The sequence below is a fragment of the Hippoglossus stenolepis genome, chromosome 23, assembly GCF_022539355.2.
Source record: "Hippoglossus stenolepis isolate QCI-W04-F060 chromosome 23, HSTE1.2, whole genome shotgun sequence".
Taxonomy (NCBI): domain Eukaryota; kingdom Metazoa; phylum Chordata; class Actinopteri; order Pleuronectiformes; family Pleuronectidae; genus Hippoglossus; species Hippoglossus stenolepis.
In genome coordinates, this window is record NC_061505.1 from 6,245,756 (window position 1) to 6,268,867 (window position 23,112).

The window sequence follows — 23,112 nt, forward strand, 5'->3', positions numbered from 1 at the left end:
TTGGTATTTACTTTCTGAAACAAGCCTGCTTTGCTTTTGAAGTCTCCCTCCACTTCAAGTCCTGATTCAATCAGGTTTCGGTTATTCCTCCTTCTGTTGTTGGGGGCTGGGCTAAGGCCGCCGCAGACAGAGGCAGGACATATCTTGTGTGTGTGTGTGTGTGTGTGAAAGAATTTGTGTGTTTAGGGACGTGTTTCTCTTTGCATGACTGGATTTCTCTCTCTTCTCTGCTCAGACGTGTTTGTGTCCCACTGCTCACTCACTCTCTAAGGTAAGGTTAAAGTAAAGTTGTTTTTATTCTTTTCTTCTGTAAGATCTTTAAGTCAGTCCTGTTTGTTCTTCTTCCTTTTTTTCTTAGTGTACAGTATGTTCCTGGTGTTTTCCTGTTTCTGTCTCTGTTTGCTCCTCACATTCCTGAATTTCAGCTGAGGAGTCTCACAGCGGGACGACGACTCTTTAGTTCCTCCACTTTGTCTCACATGCATCTGTTCATTCAAACTAACTCTCTGCTACGCTCTCATTTTATCAGTCGGGGAAATCCCTAACCTTTGGTCTCTTTTCCTTTAGTCTCTTTTCCTCCTCCTCCTCCCTCTCTGTCTCACTTCCTATAATCCAGGTCTCACTTGCAGCTGTTTCACAACTTCCTTGATATAAGGTAAGGGTGGGGTGTTGAGGAGGTAACAGCCTCTGAGGTCTTGTTCTTTATGTCAGAGGAGGAGATGTAGAAGTTTGGTTGATTGTAAATTAAAAACAAAAGTTCACGACAACTGTAAAAGTGTAATTTATCTTACATATGATCATATAGTTCTTTTTTTTTTTCATCTCTCTGTTTTCTCATCCGCTTCCTGCGTCAGTCTGTCTCGTTTCAAATCCTCTAATCTCATAACCACACACACACACACACACACACACACACACACACACCTTCCTCTGTTGCATTGTCAGCTCTCACATTTCTGTCTGCTTATTAACACATGAATGACTGAGTGACCCTGCAGCTGTAGATCTGTGACCTCCTGTCTCCATCTAACCTGTTCTGTCCAATCTGTCTCTCTGTCTCTCTGTCTCTCTGTCTCCTCCACACAACCAGAGGCTACAAATGAAACTGCTCTAATGTCCGACACCGACAGGACAAGTATCTCTTTTCTCATGGTACTTTGTTTTCTCTTGACATTTGAAAGACTTCCTTTATTCTTGGAAACCTCTTTGTTTCAGTTCTGTTTCAGTCAATTTAAAGTCTGTTGTCTATGCCAGAATATAAACAATGAAACATACTCTATGGTTATAAAGAGTCGTGGTTAGTGAGAAGTCATACGGGGATAAAGGAGGAGGAGGAGGAGGAGGACTGGAGCCAGAGGAGAAGGGGAGAGTGGAAAGATGGAGGAGCCAGCGGCCCGCTCTCCAGTAATTATCCACTTGGTGTTTAGCCTTAGCCAGGAAGCAGGAACCTGACCCTCGCATCCCCCAACACACACTCACATGCACACGCCCTGCAGGTAGGCTTACAACACGCCGGCTCCAGTTACCTCCAGCATATAAGCTAACCGGGCCAGGTGAGAGCAAACAGACGAACCCCTCGCGTCCCCAGACACTCACAGGCCAGTGGACCCTCAGGATGGAGCTGGAGTCAGACAGCATGCCGCAGGTACCAGAGCAGATCTTACAGTTAAGTGGACCGGGGTCTTTACTTACTCTTGGAGCGGCTGTGCAGGCATTGTGACCTTAACCCGAGGGCCCCTGCATGTGGTGCGCCGCCCCGGGGCCTTCTCCTGTCTGCTCGCTCCGTCAGATCCTCCTCCTCCACTCCGCTGTCTCTATCTCTGCAGGGTTCAGCATCAATTGATTGATCACGTGCTCGGGGGTAAAACTGATAATTGATATCCAGCATGTGTGGAGAGGAGAGTGAATCATTCAGTTTGACAGAGGGAAGCTGTCTCTGTTGTGTTCAATGGTTATTTCAGTCAGACGATGCCTGAGAGTATGTTTCATTCATGTTTGTGCAGATGGTGGTCTGACACAGTCACGTGTGAATTAGCACCACGTAAAAAAATGTTTGTCAAAATGAACAGTTGTCTGCATCGGATCTGATCTCATCTAATTTGATTTAGAAAAATTATTTAAAATGCTAAATTAGCTTTCAGGTACAGAGCCTCCGAAGGCTAAATGCTAATATCAGCCAAGATGCTGACAGTAGCATCTAGCATTCCTGCAGTAGCATTTAGCATGCTGAGGTTAGCCTTTAGCCCAAAGAAGCTAATGCCAGCATATTTCAGCGCCAAGGTAAACATGCTAACACACTGAACCAAAAGGGTGAAGATCCCCAACATGTTGACTGCGAGCATGTTAGCATCCTGTGTGATTGACCACACGGCGACATCATGACTAACGTTTAACACTGTTGGCAGCAGCGCGTTGTGTAAGAGAGATATCACCACTGATCCTGCGTTATCATCATGGTTTGGTGCCAGTGGCATTCAAACGCAAACTGCTTATATAAAGGTTATATAGTTAAATGAGTTTTGTGTTAATGTTTATTTGAACACTATAATATCTGAGTTTATTTAATAATGTCATAAACCTGAAAACCTCGAAAGAAAGGAAGCAAAACAATTTATTAACTCAAGCGCCCCTTACTCAGATTATTTTGGGGGCTTTTAACTGCTTTCCATGGTTTTCCTCTGGAGATTGAGATGGTGCAATCAATCACATGACCTACCGTTACCGTAGCAACATAAGAGTTCATAACCTCCAGATGAGCTGGGTTATCACGATCTGCTGAGGAAGGCCATGTGATCTGATGCCAAGTGGACCTTGAGTTAGAATTTGTTCCCGTCCTGGGGTCAAGCAACAATAATTTGAAGTGTGAAAGTTAATTCTTGGCCGTGGATACTGTAGTTCATGCTGTAACTGAGGTTAGGTGGGATTTTATCTCCATTTTATAACCAAGATCATTAGATGTGGTTGAAAGCCCTGGGAAAAGTTAGTAAGAGGACCTGAAGTTATTTTCGGTCAATTGACTAGAATAACGTTTTTTAATTATTTGATTATTCACTCATCCTAAAAGTCATTCATACAAATTAATACATTAAACAATATGATAATGAAATACATTTTTAAATGCAGACCAGTATACAAAGTCCAACCTGCTAAAAAGCTGTTGCCTCAACTGTTTGGTAATTCACTGGCTGTAGTAATTCCTTTTGTGTAGGGTTTTAGTGGGAGGTGTCGATATTAACCTTTACTCTTTTCTCTTAGATATACATCTAAGCATATTCTTTTGTTTCAGCTTCTATTTATGAAGCAATCATTTGCTTTTTATACCTGAAAATCACAATACTGACAACACGTGTGATTTTATACGCCACAACAAGGGGGACAGAATGAGACAATAAGGAGAAAAGCAGCAGTAACTCTACTCATCTGTCTACAAACCTTGTTGGGTTTCAGTTTGGTAAAGCAGCATAGTAAGCCACTAGCACACAGGAGGAGACGGTGTTGTGGTCGCCTCACACATTTAGTCTGTTAACGTCCACACTGCAGGGTTTTTTTTTTGCTGTGTGTAACGATGCGAAAATATGTGACACAGTGAGAGAAAAGTAAATTACAATGGTTAGTCCCTCCCTGCGACATGATCCAGCATGTATACAGCCACACCTGGGCTTTTTGTGTGCAATGACACTATAGTGTTGTGTTGGTGTGCAGTTCGCTTGGTGTTGTGTTGCATAAAAAGTGATGTAACGTAGCCCGTGGTCTTTAGGCAGCAACACAACCCCTCATTTGGTGTTAAAGCGCTCATCACTCCAACCACATCCTCCACAACATGTTTTGTTCCACCCGCATCTCAAAATCCACCTCTTCAGTCACTCAGAGGAGTTCAAGGAGTTTCATATTTCTAGATTGAAGTCAGAAGCAAGAAAAATACTCCCTCATCATCTGATCGTGACATGTCAGTCACTTCCCTCATGTATCAAACCCTTGTGGATTTGACTTCTGCTTCTACTTCTCCTCAAACCAACCAAAAACCAGGCATGACTTCCCAAATGGTGACAATGACGCAGCCTATCTACTTCCTGTTTTGGCCAACTTCTTCTTTCCTCTTGTCTTACTACTCGTCTTCTTCTTCTTCTTCTCCTCTTGCAGAATGCTCCCGTTCCAGGCAGCACCGGGTCAGTTCGGCCCCGAGGTCCGGCAGCCGGGCCTGCGGGTGTGGAGGGTGGAGAAGATGAAGGCCGTGCTGCTGGATCCCTCCGAGGTGGGGGCCTTCTACAACGGGGACTCCTATCTGGTGCTGGAGAACCGCGGCGAGCTGGGGGCCGACCTGCACATGTGGATAGGTGAGCGAGGCGGAGACACATCTGGAGTTTCCACTTTAACAAGGGACAATGCAGCTAAAGCTAAAACATTGCAGATATGAACGCTGCCATTTTGTGCAGAGGTGGGATTTATGACCTATACTGCAGCCAGCCACCAGGAGGCGACGAAGACACCTTGGATTCACTTTTTGGGGGCGCAGTCATGCCGTCAATCTTCATATACAGTCTATGGATCTGATAAACCACCTCAAGTTGGAAAATGTGAAAAGAAATGAGGGTGTGGAGTTACACCTGAATCTGTCAGCAGCCGGTTTGCATTGTGGGTAATGTAGTTACCAGGATTTTTGACAGGGAAGGAGAATAAATGGCCTCTTGTGTGTCTTGTTTTACTCTTTAACCACCGTCCAGTGTTTACTACACATCCAACCCTGGCCCAGTGCTGCGCTCGAGAAGCTAATAACTCCCCCACCCCGCTAATGAAAGCGATGACACACGAGACACAACACTGACCCGCGGCTTCATTGTGTGAGGACGGGGATGGACGGATGACAAGAGAGCGGGGCTCATTAAAACTGCAGGAGGACAGGGACAGTGCTCAAATGTGGCTGTTGTTTCCAGCATGTATGTGGTGCTTCGGAAACACAAAGCTGGTTGAGGGCCCTTCACGCTCTGAACCCTCCTCCACTCGTTCACAGTTAACGGCCTCTGTGTTGTCTCTGTCTCTTTATGACCCATCACCTCTGTCACTCACTCTGTTTCCCCATTTGCCTCCCTCAATCTCACAGAAAAGATTGATACAAACTTTTCACAAAAAGGTTTTCATCATTCTGACACGTTTTTCTGTGTCCAAGCATTTTTGTACTTCATATTTTTGTTCTTCTGTTGTTTGGCTGCAGGTGAGAAGTCGTCTCGGGACGAGCAGGTGGCGGGTGCCATGCTGGCCACCCAGCTGGACAACTTCCTGGGCGGCGACCCCGTCCAGCACCGGCACATCCAGGGCTTCGAGACCCCGGAGTTCATGACGCTGTTCCCCAGAGGAGTCAGCTACAAGGTGAGCACCAGGGATCTGACTCTGGATGTTGACACGTTAGAAAAAGTGAAATATCATCAGGCAAAAAAGTTTTTAACTCTAGGTAAAATTACATTTTACTAATGCAATTAAAATGCATTCAAGCCAATATAGGGCTAACACTTAAAGACACATATGCAGAATTTAAAATAAAATATAACAACAGACTAAAAATGTATGTTTTTAAATCTTCATCGATATTTATATAGGTATATTTCATGTTTGCATATTGATTATCTTGTAATTGTTGCAAGATAATCTTGCAAATTCACCTACGGAGAAACTGAAGAAAGAAACTTTTTTACGTAATGTCTTCGATCAAACGCAATTTATTATATTGACCGTGGGTCAGTGTTGTGTCTCATATCATTTTTATATTATCTGGCCTCTGTTATTGTTAGATAAGGTCTTTTATAATTTCACTGCGCCCTACATAGTGTTATAGCCTCTGTGCCAAAGTGCATTTATGACAGATGCCAAGTGTATCTTGTTAAAACAAACAGTGATATTAAACCTGAAATCTCTGTGACATTTCCCAGCAGGTGAAATAACATCAAATATTAAAAAAGAAAAAAGATTAAGAGCCACCAGGCGTTTCTTTACTTAAAATCTCTTCTTTGTCAGGAGGGTGGTGTGGAGTCGGGCTTCAGGAGGCCTCAGGGCTCGGGGACGGTGCACAGGTTGTACCAAATCAAGGGGAAACGCAACATCCGTGCCAAGGAGGTGGAGATGTCCTGGAGCAGCTTCAACAAGGGAGACTGCTTCATCCTGGACCTGGGAGAGGTGAGGACACTCAGATAGAGATGGACATGCAGAATATAATAACATTCAAATGTCCCCCCCCTCGTTTATCTGATGCGGCCTCACTGCTTTCCAGACGATTGTGTCGTGGATCGGATCGCAGGCCAACATGTTCGAGAAGCAGAAAGTGCGCGAGATCGCCTCCTTGATTCGTGACACGGACAGACACGGTAAAGCAAAAATCATGGATTCCAACGAAGGGGAGGAGCCTGAGGAGATGCTCAAGGTAAATACAGAATTGTGAAGAATTTGAATTTTGTCACGTATTACTTAGACAACTCAATTCTTACGATTTCTATGCTTTCCACGTCAACAGTTGCAACCAAGAAATACTTGAAAGAAAGTTACATGAATCCAGAAAACTGATTTTTAAGGTTTTCCTGTGTTGATGAGCAGGTCCTGGGACAGATGCCAGCTCTGGCAGAGAGTACTTCAGAAGAGGACAGCAAAGCAGACGCTTCTAACTCTGCCTCGCTCTACAAGGTAACCTCATCTGCACTGATATCTCAAAACTACCATTTACATCTGTTCTCCATCCGTCCATCCACTTCCACTTATCTGAAATCGGGTCGGGGAGGAAGCTCTCCACGTTTTCCACGTCCTCCTGGGGGATCCTAAAGCGTTCCCAGGGCCAAATGGGATTTTTAGGCTCTCTAGAGAGTTCAGGTTCTACCCCTGCAGGCCTCCGTGCCCGGTAAACCCAGGAGGCCTCTTGATAAGATGTCCAAACCACCTAAACTGGGCCCCTTTGTGCCAAAGAGGTGATTTTCCACGTCCCAAGAGCTATACTGCGCAGCTGGGGGTCAGTTAGTCCAGGTTCCTGCCCTTTGCCTGCTCCATGTTGTTTGAGTCCTGCCATCCAAAGGACGCTATCCCCACCCAGGTCTGGCTCCATGAAGGGGCCCCCATACATTTTCCATTAAGCAGAAACATAAACCCGCGTACGTTTTCTCCACAGGTGTCAGACGCCACAGGTTCCCTGGCGGTGACCAAAGTTTCGGAGAAGTGCCCGTTTGCCAAGGAGCTGCTGGTTCGTGACGACTGCTTCATCCTGGACAACGGCGCCAACGGAAAGGTCTTCGTGTGGAAAGGTGAGGAAACGCTGCTTGACCCCCAGAGGAACATCTGCTGCCTGAAATGCAAACCAAGGGAAAGTGATAGTGGTTGGATGCTCATGATATTCGGTGTCCAGTCGGATGAAAATTTAATGAGCGTCTTGAAAAATGATTGATGCTTAAGCAGCGAGGCCGGCAGATGCACCTGAACAGACCTGAAGAACACCTGAATGTGACATAACGGTTTGTTGGAAGGTGGAACATTTTAAAGGCCGCTTTTTCTTTTGGTGTCAGGTAAGGGAGCGAACGCCGAGGAGAAGAGGGAGGCCCTGCAGATGGCAGATAACTTCATCGAGCAAATGAAGTACCCCAGGATGAAAACACAGGTACTGCTCATCGCTCTTTAACAAGACACATAAAGCCCGTAGGAGGTTAAGAAAGCATTACAACCTCTGACTTTCTGTGAACATCATTACACTTGCTCCTGCAGCCATGATTTTAAAGGAGACATTCTGCTCATGTTCAGGTTCATCATTTTAATTTGTGTTATTACTTGAAAAGGTTCAGAAAACACGTCACTCTCCTAAAACCCTTGATGTGCTTTGTGCTGCAGGTGGAGATTCTGCCACAGGGGCACGAGACCATCATCTTCAAGCAGTTCTTCAAGAGCTGGAACTAAACATTTCACGGGAGCGTTGGACAAAACCCTGCACTCGAGAGGAAGATCTGAAAACAGACCGCATCTCACACGGAACATATTTCTTTTTAAATGCAAATACTTGTATGTATATATTTGTAATTTGCCGTAGCCACTTTTGTAAAAGCAAACCAGCTTCTTCAGCAAACAACACAGATATGAAGAGATATAAAAAAAAAAGTAAAAGAGTTTGAATTTTTTTTTTTACATTTGTTCTAGTGTCACAGTTTTGCCTGCCTTTTGAAAAATAAATCCGAAACTGCTTGTTACTTGTTGAGGAAGTGGTTTGAGTTTTCCTGTCAACACACCAAGGTGGTGGTGGTGGGGGGGGGGGTTTCAGGTTTCAGGTTCACTTCGACAGTGGTCTTTATATGACTGTGTTCGTGAATATTATATGAACACAACAGCCCAGTATGATAATGTCACAGTCATGGTTAATGTAAACTATAAAGGAATCTAACCAGGTACTTTACTCGAGTACCATCATGTAGTTTTACATCATTTTCTCCACTGGTTGTACTTAATAACTTGATTAAATGACCCATAGAGGTAATTATTACTGCCAGGTCCCGTCAGATGAATGACTAATTAGGCTGATGACCTCAAGTTGAAACGTCAGAGTGATGATGACAGTGATGATGCATGTGGGGAGGGACGGAGACGTTTCCTCCCCGTTGATAACCATATTGGGTAACAGCAGGCATGCAAACATATAAATATCATATGTCAAATACCAAAAGTCTTTTTGATTTGAATGCCTTCGTCTTGACTTTTATGCAAGAATGTGGCAAAAGAAAAACTCTCTGACCAAAACATCAGTGTAAACAGCAAATAAGTCCCAGAACAACAAAGGGGGGGAAATAGGTAAAGGAAGAAAAGACAAGACACTAAAACATTTACACAAAGGATTTCGATGAAAGCGTTACTATGGTTTTATGATGGTTGTGTCCTTTTATCTGCAGTAGTTCCTCCCCACAAGGTCGACAATGCACATCTTCTACAGTAGTTTATGTTAGAGAGAAGCTATGACCATAAATAATAATAAATATCAATATCTCAAATCATGTGCGGGGGTTAGGGTTAAAATTCACAAGTGCAATTTGAGCTGCACCCGTTACACTTTTATTAATTAATATAAGCCTGGTTATAGTTTCAGTTACACATGCTGAAGAACCCGAGCATGTGCGTCACACTCAGTGATATCCACTCACTTATCACAGTTATAAAGACTCTCTGCCCTCATGGCTGACGTGCCAGCAGCTGCCGGGCAGCGGCGAGGGTTTCGTGTCAGCTCGCTCCTCCGAGGCCATAAAGGAGTCCAAAGACCAGGGAGACGCAGGCAGGGACAAATAGACTGGAGCAGCAGCAGTGGCTGTCCAGTCTTCTCCACCTGCAGAGCTGCACCACCGCTCCCCCAGACCACAGGTAGGATGAACTTCATGCACTCTGGGAACTGTGATATGACTGAATCCGTAACATGTTTTCATTTGAATTTATGATGTTTTGTACAGTTTTAATATAATTATATTGCATTGTAGGTATATTTCTATTCAGCACTGTATTTTCTTTCTATTTAAGTTTATTTTTTTGCATGTAATCACCAACCTTAAGAAAATACAGGTTTTCTAAACTTGACAAAAAATATATTATTAAGGAACATTGATATACACCTCTTTGTTATTGACTTAGTTGTGGTCAAATGCCACATTAACATATAAATTATTTGTTTGTTTGATAAGTAAGTTAAGTTGAAAACAACAAGATTTAAAGTCAAAGTAAATTAGTAATAGAGCAAATATATAGCATCTTTATAATATGAATTATATAATTAGATGAATTACCAGAGATATCGTGTGCTTCTCAATATTGTGTTTTGTGTTTACACTTGAATATTTTTCACATTCATTTCTATTTTCTTAAAGACAATTAAATTCCTGTACTATAATTTTACTTTGATATTTAAAGTACATTAAGTTAATGTTACTTGCACTTTTACTTGAGATGGAGTTTTTTCATTTTCTTGTCCTTTGCTTATGGAATCATCATCTAAAAGAAAAAAGAAAACGTTTTAGTTTTTGGGTGATTTCTTTCATACTTCTTCCAAATTCTATTGAGTTTTTTCATGAGATCTCTTCTTCACAGGAGTGAGGACGCCACCATCAAGATGAAGAGCATCCTGAAAACTTCCAAAAGTGGGTATTTTGAAAAATGTAATATGCTCCTTCTGCAACTTATAACCTTTGATCAGCCTGTGGTGATAATGCAATGTCACAGAGTGCAAATTTAATCCAACCCTGATAGCTAACTTTAATATCGGCTTTAATTGGGGCTGTAAAATGTTGGACATCCTTCAAGGCCAACAATCAGATTTGATTTCTATTTGGGAATCACACTGATTTATTTCTTCTAGAAAAATGTGAACTTAAAAGTCCTTTCATTTTCTCCAGGGACTCAGTTGTGCGGATCAAACGTGTCCGTCACTCAAACTGTTTTGTCCCTCTGCAGAGTTGGAGGACGGCAGCACCACCCAGAGCAGCTCCATCGGGGCCCTGCGCTGGACCCTGCCAGAGGAGAACCTCCAGGCCCACAGCTCGGCCCCCAGCAGAGCCGCCCACCCCAACAACCTCACCAAACACTCACAGGTGCACCACAGACTCTGGATTTAGTATAAAAACGCATGCATGACATTGTTGAACTTCCCATCTGAGCCTGAACAAATGTTAAAATTTCGCCCGTTTTGCGTTTCAAGCAGCAGCATCCTCGTCAGAACAGCCTGAAGGATCTGCGCAGCCTGCAGGAGTGTGTGTTGTTCATCCAACACTGGAAAGAGCAAGTGGACCAAGTGTGCAAGGTAGGAGCTGAGGGAAGGAAGGGAGAGAGAGAGAGAGAGAGAGAGAGGAGGAGAGAGGAGAGAGGAGAGAGAGAGAGAGAGGAGAGAGAGAGAGAGAGAGAGAGCGAGCTCAGCAGATGAGTCAACCAACAAACCAGACAAGAGGCTTTTGTTTCAGACAGGAAGTCACAGGCTTATTTAGCTGATTATTCCTCCCTGTTTAAAGTTCATAGCTGGAGATAAGGTTTGCAAGTTTTCCGTAAGGACTCACGCTGACAGTTTTTCCCCCTATTGAGAGGAGAAGGAGTTTACGTGAACCAGGATTTATGATCACATAAACCGGATTAGTGATTACTTTCTGTTCATGCAGCTGGATGCTGATAGGATAGGATTTTTACTCTTTTACAACCAGGCTGCACGACCCTCTGCCTTGCTGCACAGTAACCCAGGACTGGGACAATGAGCTCTACTGTACATATGAACCCATTTGACTTTAACAACGGCCCTTTTGAAATCTGTAAATGCACAAATTCCCACATGAGTCACATTTAAAACAGATTTAAGCTGCAAATCGGCTGCAGTGGATTGTTTTTTACCAGAAGGATTCCAGAAATGTCTGTGCCTGAAGTCGTCTAATTCTCATAGCAACACACCACTAAGTTTTGAAGTGCGTCTGATGTTGTCTGACAGTTTGTTGTCTTGTGTTTCAACAGGGCGGATGGGACGCAGAGGAAGGCCCCAGTAAGAAGGAGGCAAAAAGTTCAGACCCGCGTACCGAGCAGAGTCTCGAGGAGAGCAGGAAACTGATCCTGGAGTGGGCCGACGAACTCAGTCATGTCGACAAGGTCGGTACAAAGACCAGTGGGTGGATGTGCCGAGTGTGGTCAAGTAGCAGCAATATCCACTTACCCACTTTGTGTCCTCAGCTCCTGACGGAAAGCCCCTGGGCGTCTGAGTGTCAGGAAAATAAGGAAGACAAGGACGCAAATGAGGAAGCACATGTGAGGATCACGGAGTGGGCCAAGGAGCTGCAGAAAGCAACTGAGGTGACAGCAAAGTCCAAAATACTTGAGCGAAGGTTTCGGTAAATAAAACGTACCAGGTTCAGCTCGTTTAAGAAGCGTGAAACAATGTCTTTCGCTCTAATGCCTGCAAAACAAAACGTTATCTGTGTGCACTGTGTCAAATCTAGCGTCTAAAAGGAACTGTCTGTGTTTGCTGCAGAGTTGCGGCGTTCAGAGCGAGGATCTGGGCAAAGTGCTGCGTCTGTTGGGCCTGAAGAAGAAGCGGCTGGTCAAGCTGATGCCTCTGCTGGAGTTCATCACCTGGTCTCTGCTCAAGGAAGACAGCACGGTGAGCCGCCAGGACCACAGACACCACCATAATCATATTGGTGGTCATAGCGCGCAAATTCTTAAAGCTGCATTCAATGGCAATGTGACCAGGTTATGAAATTATGCAACGTGTGATTTGAGTGAACCCTGCTCCTGGAATACGTGCTGGAGCTCAATAAATGAACCAGGTGATTCAGCTTATATGACTCTGATCGACTGCTGCCCTGATATCAATGGACTTTGAGAACTGATAGTGACTTTGCAGATAAAATATCATCACATTTGCAGACGATGGTGTCGTTTCTCATTCCACGAGAGTTTGGCTTGAATACTTGATGTGATATTGTGGCTTTTTTTACATGTTTACGTCCTTTTGGACTTTAATTTAATGTTAAAGTCTCTGGCACTGATGGTGATATAAAACCAAGGATAGCCGGCTGTGAGGGAGGGAGGTGTCTTCTTGAAGGTTCACATATAAAGAAAAATAAAGGAATCGTGCTCTCGTCAAACATGCTTTATTTTTTATCTTTTTTTTTCTAGAGGATGATTCCACAAGTTTGGTTACTGGCAAAGCAAAAGACCTGGATAGCAGGAATTCCAAGATACATCCCCAACTCAGGTGTGTATTTTTTAAATCCCTCCAGATTGTGTTGACCTAGGAATCTTCCACAGGGCGACTGATGGATGTTCACCCTTCATCGCCTGGTGCAGATCTTTGAGTTTGACTCATTTCGAAAAGCCTGAAGAGCATTTCTAATTAAAAAACTATAACGTCTGTTTCTCTCTTTTCAGTTTGGAGTTGGATCTGCAGTGCCTCAGGTAAGATCAGCCTGGACCTTCCCCTTGCTTCCCCTCACATGACAACTGGGCAAACAGCAAACATCAGATAACCTGAATTATCGCTTGTTCCCTACAGCCGATGTGCTTGTCGACCCCATGACCAACCACCCGTGGCTGCAGGTGTCAGACGACCAGCGCATGGTGCAGGAGGGCATCAAACCATCTGAGCTCCCTGACAACCCCCAGCGCTTCGACAGCTGGCCGTGCGCGCTGGCTTGGGAGGGCTACAGCAGCGGCCGCCACTACTGGGAGGTGGACATAGCCAACCATGGCTACTGGCGCGTTGGACTGACCACCGCCGTCTCCAAGCGGAAGGGGCGCTTCCCGATGAACCCCAAGCAGGGCTTCTGGGCCCTGTGGCGCAGCACTCACGACTTCTTCGCCTGCACTAAGCCGGACACGCCGCTGCCGGTCGGCCTCGTGCCTAAACGTATGGGGATCTACCTAGACTACGAAGAAGGACAGATCTCGTTCTACAACGCAGAAACAAAGACCCACATCTACACCTTCACTGGGACCTTCAGAGAGAAGCTGTACCCTCTGTTTGCTCCGCTGGATGGTCGCACGCTCATGAGAATCATGCCCCCACACAAGATCTCAAACTGACAGAGAGATGGAACCTCAATGAGTTTTATTGGACACATGAAAGAATCTAATTCGTCTTTAAAGCAGTGATGTTGAAAAGCAGAGTCACCAGTTACATTTAAAATTCACATGAGACTTTCAAAAGAAAATATTTAGAATTTAAACTTTAAATTTGTCCCTTAGAACTGAATGAAACCGGAGTTAAATAAAGATAAAGGATAAGGACTGAGCTACATCTAAGTGCTAACGATACAACAAAAGAAAAAGTTTACTGATCATAGCACAATAAAAAATACATACATGTTAGAAATGATGATCTTTTTTATAACAAACTGACAAAAACTGTAAAAGCTAAAAAAGAGCATATATTAAAAGAATTATCTAAAACAATCAATTTTATAAGAAAAAGTATTTATAAAGTCTTTTCTCTAACAGTTACATGAACATGCAGACATACACACATGCACTTCCACATATACACAGCAAACACTTCATGTATATACATTTCACAGAGGAAAGTTATAATTAAATGTGTAAATCATATTTATTAGAATATAAAGCTCTGTTAAAAAAAAAGTCCTTGGACACATTTCCTTCACTTTTCATTCAAAGAAATTAGTAACTTTGTACGTGTGACTGGAGAGGAATTAGATTTTTCTATCAGCACGTTGTGAGTAAATAAATATAAAGTTGTGTGTTGGTTGTGTGTGCAGCCGGTCAGGACTCTCTCTTACAAACCCACGGCCCGTACGCATCACAGTCTGCGGCGAAGAGACTCCCACCCCCCCTCAGGTCGGCACAGTCCCTGTGATCAGCGTCCCAATCCACCGCCAACCTTCAACACACACACACACACACACACACACACACACACACACACACACACACACACACACACACACAGAATAAGAGTAAAGTCCACCTGACCTGCACAGATCCAAATAAAATATATATAATATGTACTACGTATAAAAGTTTATATAGTTTTAGATTAAATGTATGTGTGAGCATGTCAATATATAATGTATATATGTATATGGATGTACAGTATAAATGTATTATATCATTGTAAAAATAAAAATTGTAAACTCAAATATTATGACGCTTGTGTGTTACTATACAATAAAATATGAATAAAGATCAATAATGTCTTTTGCAACATTACTGATTTGTCCCGCACGTGACCCGTGCACCAGTGGACCTGGACTCACGGCATGTAGTGCTGGACGTCCGTCCCGTCTCCCCACAGCCAGAGACCCTCCTGCTGGGCGTCCGTCAGTCCCACCCACAGGAAGGGGAGGTGAGGGAACCTGCTCATCACACCTTGGATAAACGCCTGAGAATGAAAGCGATGTTTAGGGAATTCTATTTCCAAAATGTAACCTGAAAACTCACTCTTTTTGTAACTTTCTCCTTGAGCTATTTGCCGTTTACCATTTCTGCAGAGTCCTTAATCACAGCCAGGCTGCCGTTGTGTCCCCGACAAAACTCGGCGCTCCCACTCCACTGACGATTTTCCTCGAGTCCCACAGAGAAGAAGTAGCAGTGACGCCTCCACCAAAGCCAACCGCCGGGACACACCCTGCATCTGGAGTCTATGTGAAACAGGAAGGAGAATCCTGGTCGATGTGACGCAACACTGCAAGATTCAGCCGTGATTTCGTGAGGCTAAATTTCACTTTGTCTTTAAAAATCTCAGATATACAATCAGAAAATGGTGACTGCACAATCCTTGAATCTAGTAAACTGCAGGAGGCCAGAGAGGAAAAGCGTGAATGACCTTGAGTGACAGTCTGGAGCATCAGGCCCAGATCATGGCGCTCCGTCCGACACTGCTGCAGTCGCTCCACCAGCTCCCCTCCTGAGGTGCTGGGGGTCCGAGGGCCCTCCGGTGCTGCTCCCAACGTGGCTGACGGATTCATTTCAACATATGAACACAAGTCGACCCGATGATCGGAAAAACGTGAGTTTGAGTTTGAGTTGCTCACAGACAAAGGCACAGAACTCCTTCCAGATTTGAAAGATGGGAATTGTTGCTAACAAGTCTCAAATCTATATTTGATCAAATCGTCACCCTTTTCGGAACGTTTAAATTTCAGGAGTCACTCACCAGCCTCGAAATGAACTGAAAACTGATACTCACCAAATAACACCAGGGACAAAAGGAGTCCAGTCGTGACGATGGTAAGTGTTACCATGGCAACAATCACTCCAGTTGTCGGATGACAGATTCGACAGGATCCTGCATCTGTAAAAAAATAAAAATAAGTCATTTTCTGGCTTTTGAAAAGCACAGATTTCAATTAGCAAAGTGTGGATTAGAAATAATAAAATACAGAATAATCAATACCTGTTTGAACTGAGGATAGAGAAACGTTATCCGTTGTAACTCTCTTCTAGTAGTTTTCTTTTAAAGACAGGTAATCTAATTTCTTTATCATGTTGAAACTTTGAATGTTAGTTTCCAATTTTCAAAAGCTTAATCATCAAAATTTGACTATTTAATTGCTGGAATTGTAGATTTGTAATGATAAAGTAAAAACCAAAGACTTTCACCTTTTGACCTCTGACGCCCATTAAGGTAAAACTGAGATATCTTCCGGGTGTGAAAGCAGGAAAACTGTGGCTTTTTGCCTGTTACTGTTCAGAATACTTCAGTATAAATACACAAAGTACTAAAAAGTACAAGAGTGCAAGAGCGTTACACTGTGAGGCACATATACAGTCACAATCTTTCCTTATTGCGAAATTAAAGTGTTTTTTTTGGTGTGTGAGATGCTCTTTAACTCGCCTGCAGGTGTTTCTTCTTCTTCTTCTTCTTCTTCTTCTTCCTCCTCCTCCTCCTCCTCCTCCTCCTCCTCATGGCCACTGTGTCTCGCGCTCAGCTCCATGCTGGTACTTGACCCTCTTCTGTCTCTTTCACTCGCTCGTCCTCTCATCAATGATGACACCTTCACCCTCGCAGCTGAAGTGAATGTGACCACTCCCGCCCCTTCCTCATATTACAACAGCTCACTTCAACATAAGAGCTCAAGAAATTGTTCTGAAAGTGTTCTAAAAAAAACCCGAGCAGAGGAAGCTGGCAGGGCGTGTAGAGAACCAGCAGCCGACATCTGCACGAAGTATTTATACCAGCAGCATCTCAGAGGCTGGAGGTGTTGTATGGGTTGTTATATGTGCGTTTATTCACTGTTTTTGATTTCCTGTGAATATCCGACGCTCCTCTACATGTTTGTATGTTTATCTGCTGATCTGATCGATTCATTCTCTTCCCGTAATAAAACATCATCTAGTTTATTTGCTGCTCTTTAAATCTGGTAGAGCTGTTATTACAGAAAAACAGAATTTCCCGCCTTTGTCCGGCTTTTGATTCTTTCATTTTGCCTTGAAATAATCTGATAATATATATTTTATGGGTATTATTTACGCATTTAAAATGTTAATGAAAGCAAATTGAAGAAACAGATATTTATTATCTGTTTGAAAATGAAAAAATAATCCATTTCTGTCAGGGTTAAATATGCTAAAAATAAAAATGCATAAGGTAAAAAAGAATTTGACTTAGTATTTACATTTTGTCTTAAAGTATCTTTTCATGTATTCCAAATGTTTTCAATACACGCAGAACAACATTAAAGGTATTAAGTTTATTAATGTTTTACATTTGTTGATTCTTGAAATTCTGAGTGTAATCAGTGCACATTATATAAACTGTATATATATACAGTTGATATATATATAATATATATATATATATATATATATATAATATATATAATTCTTAAATTTTTGGGGGGATAAAAGTCACACACACACACACACAAGCTTAATATTCTAATTTCGGAAACTGCAGTGAAAGCATAAATAACTCATTGATGAAAAATCCAAACCAGAAAACACAATCAAATTACCTTCATCAATATCACTGAAAATTAAGAAATTGTGTTTTCACTTTCTTGCTTCTCGAGTTTCCAGAAAACATGGTCCCCCAGTAGATGATTAAAATGTGCCTTCAGCTGCAATGGACAACACATTGATTTTGAAAGGTTGTTGATGGACATAAAAGATTTCCAACCATTTTTTTCAAATAAAAATGGTGGTGAACGACGTACCTGACGGAACACACTTTCCTCTGTGGCGTCGTTAGCACAGAGGAGAGGCTCTGAGGAGGAGCACAACATGGACAGACTGACTTCTCTTTTGTCGACGTCTGGGGAACAAACAGAGACGAGTAAAGAGGAAGTCACTCGCTCATTCCTGCTGTGGAATTTGCATGGTCAGCTGATTCCAGCGAAAAATGCAAAGTTAAAACAAACAAAAAAAGAAGGAAAATGGATTGGTCAAGTAAAGTAAAGACTAAAGCTTCATCACTGAGATCCTCACCTGTGAGGTGGGAAATGGTCACTGGGGAACTTTGCGCTTCATCTGTCACGGTTCGCACCTGAAACGTGTACCTGGTCCCTGAGGTCAGGTTCTGAAACGTGTGTGTGCTTATGTTGACCAGATTGAACGACCAGTGTTGGCCCCAGAAGCTGGAGTTGAGGGTCACCAGGTACGTGGGTGTCCCTATGTTGTCAGGGGCCGTCCACTGGAAGGTGAGTCGGTCCCTGCCGGTGGAAATGACAGTGGCACCAGTGGACGGGCGCGGCACTGAACCAATGGGGAAAGGGAAAGAAATGAAAATGTATTATTATTATTTTATCATCTCAACTCTCCTTTATTGGTCAAGTTTGATCGACTCATTGATTGATTGGTGGAGATATTCGTTAAGTTAAGTGAGAGGCTGCACAACTCGGTGTTCTGCTGTTGTGTTGGAAACTACTCACACCACGTGCAATCGTGGCGTCAAAAGTCCCATTAACTCCTGATTTCTTGAGTAGAACAATGTGTTTGTTCGCGTGTATTGTGAAGAGATACACCAGCTTTACTGCAGTATTCCATCTACAGGTGTTGTTGAATCAACCAGGGCTAAAGTCATCGATGATCAGAACCTTTAACAGCGTAGAAACACAGGAAAATGTTCACTCACGGGTGAATTTGGATTTTTCCAGCGGCTGACTTTGGAGATGTCCACTCACACTGCGGACGATCACTGTGTACTTGGCTCCAGCCTTCAGCCAGTGAAAGTTCTTCACAGGCTTGGTCCCGTCTGCTGTCGTATCCACATCCCGACCGTCCAGCCGCAGCGTGACGTTAAAAGACGAGTAGCTGCCAGCAGGCCGGCTCCAGGTGGCCTTGAGGGAGTCTACAGTCGACTTCAAGATCAGGTTTGAAATCGGCTCAGGGGCTAAAGCAGGAGTCACAGAGGACAGATTAGGAGACATTTCAGGACAGCAGGACGGAGTTTGTGCTCGTAAGCAGTGACGCCGTACAGCAGAGAGTTACCGGTGTAGTCGACGATGGTCACTTTGTCTGCCTCCACGGTGCCAGAGGCGATGGCTACCACACTCAGGGTTATCTTGGTGCCGACCGGCAGCCCCGTCACTCTCACCTCCTGCCGAGTATGAGTCCACTCGCGTCCCACCACACTCTCAAACAGTTTGCTGTTCGGAGGAGACACAGTTACAACTTAGGTTCAGGGTTCCGGTCAGTAATAATAAACCTGTGCTCAGTGAGTTCAAATCAAAGATGTCTAGTGAATCCAGAAACATTGTTATTGTTCATTCTGATGCTTTAAGAGTTTGGAGCAGTCACATGATCGGATAAACAAAGAGGGGACATGCACTTACTTATTTAACAGAAAATAAATCCATCCATCAATCAATCAATCAATCCTTCCATCCATCCATCCATCCATCCATCCATCTCTATAGTAGGAGCCACAGTTAGTATTAAGCCTGTATTTGTAGTTCTATATTTAGGTTGCATATTTTATATATTTTTGTATTATGACTTCTGGTCATTGGGTTTCTCTCTTCTTTTTTTTCACATGTTCAATTTATTTGGCTGCTTACAGACAAAAAGCAAATTAGAGACAAGACTTTGAGATATTTCAGGAAAATAAAAGAAAAAAGGTCAAATTATCCATCATAGTTTGCATCTTCTTTGCTGATTTTCTTTTCCTCTTATAGTCGTCGTCTTTGTTACCTCTGCTAAGGAGATTTTCTTTTCACCCCCGTTTTGTTTGTTTGTCAGCAGGATTACACAAAAGCTACACAACAGATTGTTACGAAAACTTGGTGGAAGGATGAGACATTGGTCCCGAAAGAACTCAAACTGTGTGTGTCTCCAAACACCTACTCATTACTGTCATTCATGGCCTGCACCCGGAAATGTGTGGTGTTCCCCTCAGGCGGCGTCCAGCTGAGCAGCAGAGAGTTTGGGGTATTTTCAGACACACTCAGGTTGGACACTTTTGAAGGCTCTGACAGAGGAAAAAAAAACATTACAACAACAACGTCACAGGTTTAACTGTTCAGGTCAGACGTGGCTTCACTGGTTTGAATTTCACATTGTACGAGGAAGAAACAACCGAATATAAAAGTCTTCCTCATTTAAGGAATTTTCACTGGTCTCGGACATGCACTGCATTTCCTGTTTATGTTCTGTACCGGATCAAATATAGAAAAGTTAAAAACGGTACATTATGTGTTACATGCAGGTTTAATACTATTATAACCATTTAACTGTGTTTAGTTCTGTGATATAAACCCACTTGTAGCTGTCGTGATGTGCGATGCTTCGCTCCAAGCGGGGTCGTTCAAGAGTCCTGAGAGGACGGTGAACGTGTGACTGATTCCAGGCGTCAAACCGTCGACCTCTGACCCCTCTGTGGTTTCGGAACGCTTAACACCGTGGACCTCAACTTGGTAGAAATCCACGTGTCCAGATGGTTTGTTCCAGCTCAGAGACACTGACGTTTCCGTCACCTTGGTCACATTGAGGTTTGGGACTTTGTTAGGTTCTGCGAAAGAGATTTGTGATTTGTGAAATCGTTCACATTGTAAAATAATATTTGAAATGAACAAAAACTCCAAACATACAGTTAAAAAGAAAACCGGCTGAAATCAAAATGAAAACAACTAGAGCTGGAAAGAAAGTTCCTTTGGTAGATGAGATGCTATGATGGAGTATTTGGGTCATATGAAGAAAATAATGTCGTAATATTATGAGAGTAAAGTCATATTTTATGAAACAAAATCTATATTGCAAGGACAAAGAAAAATAAAGGAAGTAAGTAGCAAGAAGAACCGGAGTTTCTTGAAAAACTACAAATCCCCTTTTGACTCATCTTGCAGATCACAATCGACAATCTCATTTCTGCACGAGACAGAACACGTTACATCTCTTCTCTTTCCTCGTTCTCTGTGACACAGCAGATCTGTGCGTTTGGCGTAAACAAATCTAAATGACGCGGTTGAATGTGACTCACTGGTGTAGAAGGTGACGACCTGTGGGTTCAGGGTCCGCTCACATTTAACAGGGAACACCTGAATGGAGTAGCGGGTGCCCGCTGTCAGGTTGGAAAGGTCATAGGTCAGATCGGTGCTGTTTGCCGTCAGGTGGATGCCACCTCCGACCTCGACGCGGTAATGGCTGATGCCACCAGCCACGGGCTGCCAAGTGAAAGTGGCGCCACTGGTTGTCACGGCAGTCACGCTGACTTGGCCAGAGGAACGCTCTAGAACGTCATGGAGGGAGACATTAATAAAAACAAAAATCAATATGTACTTATGCAGTAAACAAGATCTTAGTATGGCATATAACACTGGAGTAAATATTAAGTAAGTAATGGATAATAATATAATAAATTAAAATGAGTCTTACCATCATAACAAACATAAGGCAGAAGCTCGGAGCAGTTCTTTTCAACCCAAGCCCCAAAACTGAGCGTGGCCACACACAAGTCTTCAGTCCCTGGGACGCCCCCGGGGGAATTCAACACAGGCCAACCAGGGTACCAGTTCTGGTAGGTGAGGAGGTCCCCGTTTGCCCAGTGGCTCCACGGCATACTGGAGGGACTGGAGTTACTGGTGGGGTGGAGATGTTTCCGGAGGCCGATCCAGGAATCAGAGGTTAGTGTCTGGGCAATGACCTGGGTGTTTTTGTCGGTCACAGTCACCAGCTCCTTGAAACAGACCTGATGACAGATGGAAATATTCAGTTACTCTTTTACAACAGAACTGAGCTTATTTCATTGAACATCCCTTGGACGTTTGAAGGTTCTCAGAACTCCGTGAGGTTGTGGTCTTAAATTCAGCATACGAACCTGAGACTGGTACCAGGAAGTGCTTCTGTCAATCTACTTCTGGTCATTTCCTGTGTTTAGGAAATGACTTCCTGACTGATAAGACTTTACAGCTTCCTGCTTTGGATCAATTTTCCACCACTGCTCCAGAAATTCACCAGTTCCTTATTGTAAATCATATCCACTGAGGGAGCCTCAGTAATTTAAGTCGCAACGTTTCCAGTGTTTTCACACACCTCACGTTTCAGCCTCGTCTACATGAAGCTGAGGTTAATTCTGTACCTGGCAGTGGTTCCTGGCCCCGTTCCAGGTCAGATGTCTGGGCTGGAGGAAGAACTCGAACTCGGGCTCGGCCTCGCCGTGCATCATCATCATCATCATCATCAGTGCTGCACAGAGGCGTACAAACAGTGGAGATGAGGTCAAGACTCCCAACATGCACGACAAAGTTTAATCTGTGCACGTTCTCGGGTTCCAGCAATCATGTTATTTTCTATAATCCATTAAAATCTGAACCGTTTCTACAATCACACCAACTTGACTGAACTACAGCTAGTTAGTATCTATAGCTGCAGCATAAAATAATAAAACAGGTCAAAATATTCTCTATTAATTCAAATTGTAAGTTTAAATGGATAAAATCACAACACAAAACCACACTTCCAAGATCGTTATGAACAATATTTGGTCTCGAACTTTGAAGCCTTCAGGTTGAACTCACTGTGTGAAGTTAAGTTTCATTAAATAAATAGTTGTTTCTGGTGCTGTAGCAAATAGGACAGATAATTAATATAAATTGATTTATAGGCCTTTAACAAGCAAACTAAAATAATTACATTTACCACCGGCTTCGCAAAAAACCAAGGATTGTCTGTAAAAAATATAAAATCTAACATTTACACTGACGGACAAAATCCCATTTGGAGACATCACCTTGGCATCCAGACAATTACAATGTGAATTTTTCATTATTTTCCACTGACGTAACAAAATATCAAATAAATAAATAAAAAAGCATATTAAAAGACAGAGTAAATCATTATTTGCAGCACTTAACACTGAGCCTAAGGATTGTGCTGTGCATAGATATTAATATAACTCACCCCAAGGTACTAAAATACAGATTTTTGCCTGAAGAGAAAACTTTGTCATGTTGTCTTCCAGTGGATTCCTGATAACTTCCCCAGAGAACAGCTACTGTAAAATAAAAACAGTCGGACACACACAGTATTCCACCAAACCGGGTTTGAAGCTATTCAAAAACCTTTGGAATTCATTTGACTTGAATTCACCACTCCCCTAAGCTATGGATGAATCCTCTGCCTCTCTGAACAGGGAAGGAAATAATCGCTCAATATGAGAAGGGGGGTTGTCATATGAACACAAACACACATCTGATC

The 23,112-nt window shown here is 43.1% G+C and overlaps 4 protein-coding genes across 5 annotated transcripts; 2 read left to right on the forward strand and 2 right to left on the reverse strand.

The window, feature by feature from the left end:
- Positions 1 to 114: 114 nt before the first annotated feature.
- capgb (capping protein (actin filament), gelsolin-like b) lies at positions 115 to 8,210 on the forward strand. Of its 2 annotated transcripts, none has more exons than XM_035148426.2 (9): positions 115 to 271; positions 4,141 to 4,334; positions 5,210 to 5,364; positions 6,007 to 6,165; positions 6,260 to 6,409; positions 6,580 to 6,666; positions 7,142 to 7,274; positions 7,533 to 7,624; positions 7,852 to 8,210. In XM_035148426.2, exons 2-9 carry the CDS (start codon positions 4,142 to 4,144, stop codon positions 7,915 to 7,917), a joined length of 1,035 nt encoding a protein of 344 aa, XP_035004317.1. In that variant the 5' UTR covers positions 115 to 271; position 4,141; the 3' UTR covers positions 7,918 to 8,210. The 2 variants fall into 2 exon arrangements, with proteins under 2 accessions (XP_035004317.1, XP_035004316.1); XM_035148425.2 differs by lacking the exon at positions 115 to 271 and adding an exon at positions 1,506 to 1,665.
- A 966-nt stretch (positions 8,211 to 9,176) lies between these two features.
- Positions 9,177 to 13,558, forward strand: si:dkey-219e21.2 (zinc-binding protein A33). Its single transcript, XM_047338989.1, has 9 exons — positions 9,177 to 9,360; positions 10,441 to 10,577; positions 10,688 to 10,786; positions 11,479 to 11,610; positions 11,692 to 11,811; positions 11,990 to 12,118; positions 12,640 to 12,718; positions 12,892 to 12,918; positions 13,016 to 13,558. Exons 1-9 carry the CDS (start codon positions 9,177 to 9,179, stop codon positions 13,543 to 13,545), a joined length of 1,437 nt encoding a protein of 478 aa, XP_047194945.1. The 3' UTR covers positions 13,546 to 13,558.
- LOC118102338 (CD209 antigen-like protein E) lies at positions 13,556 to 16,923 on the reverse strand. The gene is made up of 6 exons (XM_035148451.2): positions 16,316 to 16,923; positions 15,668 to 15,772; positions 15,305 to 15,433; positions 14,959 to 15,119; positions 14,736 to 14,860; positions 13,556 to 14,359 (listed from the first exon to the last, which is right to left on the reverse strand). Exons 1-6 carry the CDS (start codon positions 16,461 to 16,463, stop codon positions 14,242 to 14,244), a joined length of 786 nt encoding a protein of 261 aa, XP_035004342.2. The 5' UTR covers positions 16,464 to 16,923; the 3' UTR covers positions 13,556 to 14,241.
- Positions 16,924 to 17,320: 397 nt separating this feature from the next.
- LOC118102303 (receptor-type tyrosine-protein phosphatase H) lies at positions 17,321 to 23,028 on the reverse strand. The gene is made up of 11 exons (XM_035148405.2): positions 22,816 to 23,028; positions 21,995 to 22,101; positions 21,292 to 21,604; positions 20,897 to 21,145; positions 20,180 to 20,428; positions 19,765 to 19,888; positions 18,910 to 19,067; positions 18,554 to 18,811; positions 17,908 to 18,174; positions 17,637 to 17,734; positions 17,321 to 17,540 (listed from the first exon to the last, which is right to left on the reverse strand). Exons 1-11 carry the CDS (start codon positions 22,862 to 22,864, stop codon positions 17,457 to 17,459), a joined length of 1,956 nt encoding a protein of 651 aa, XP_035004296.2. The 5' UTR covers positions 22,865 to 23,028; the 3' UTR covers positions 17,321 to 17,456.
- Between the last annotated feature and the right edge of the window lie 84 nt (positions 23,029 to 23,112).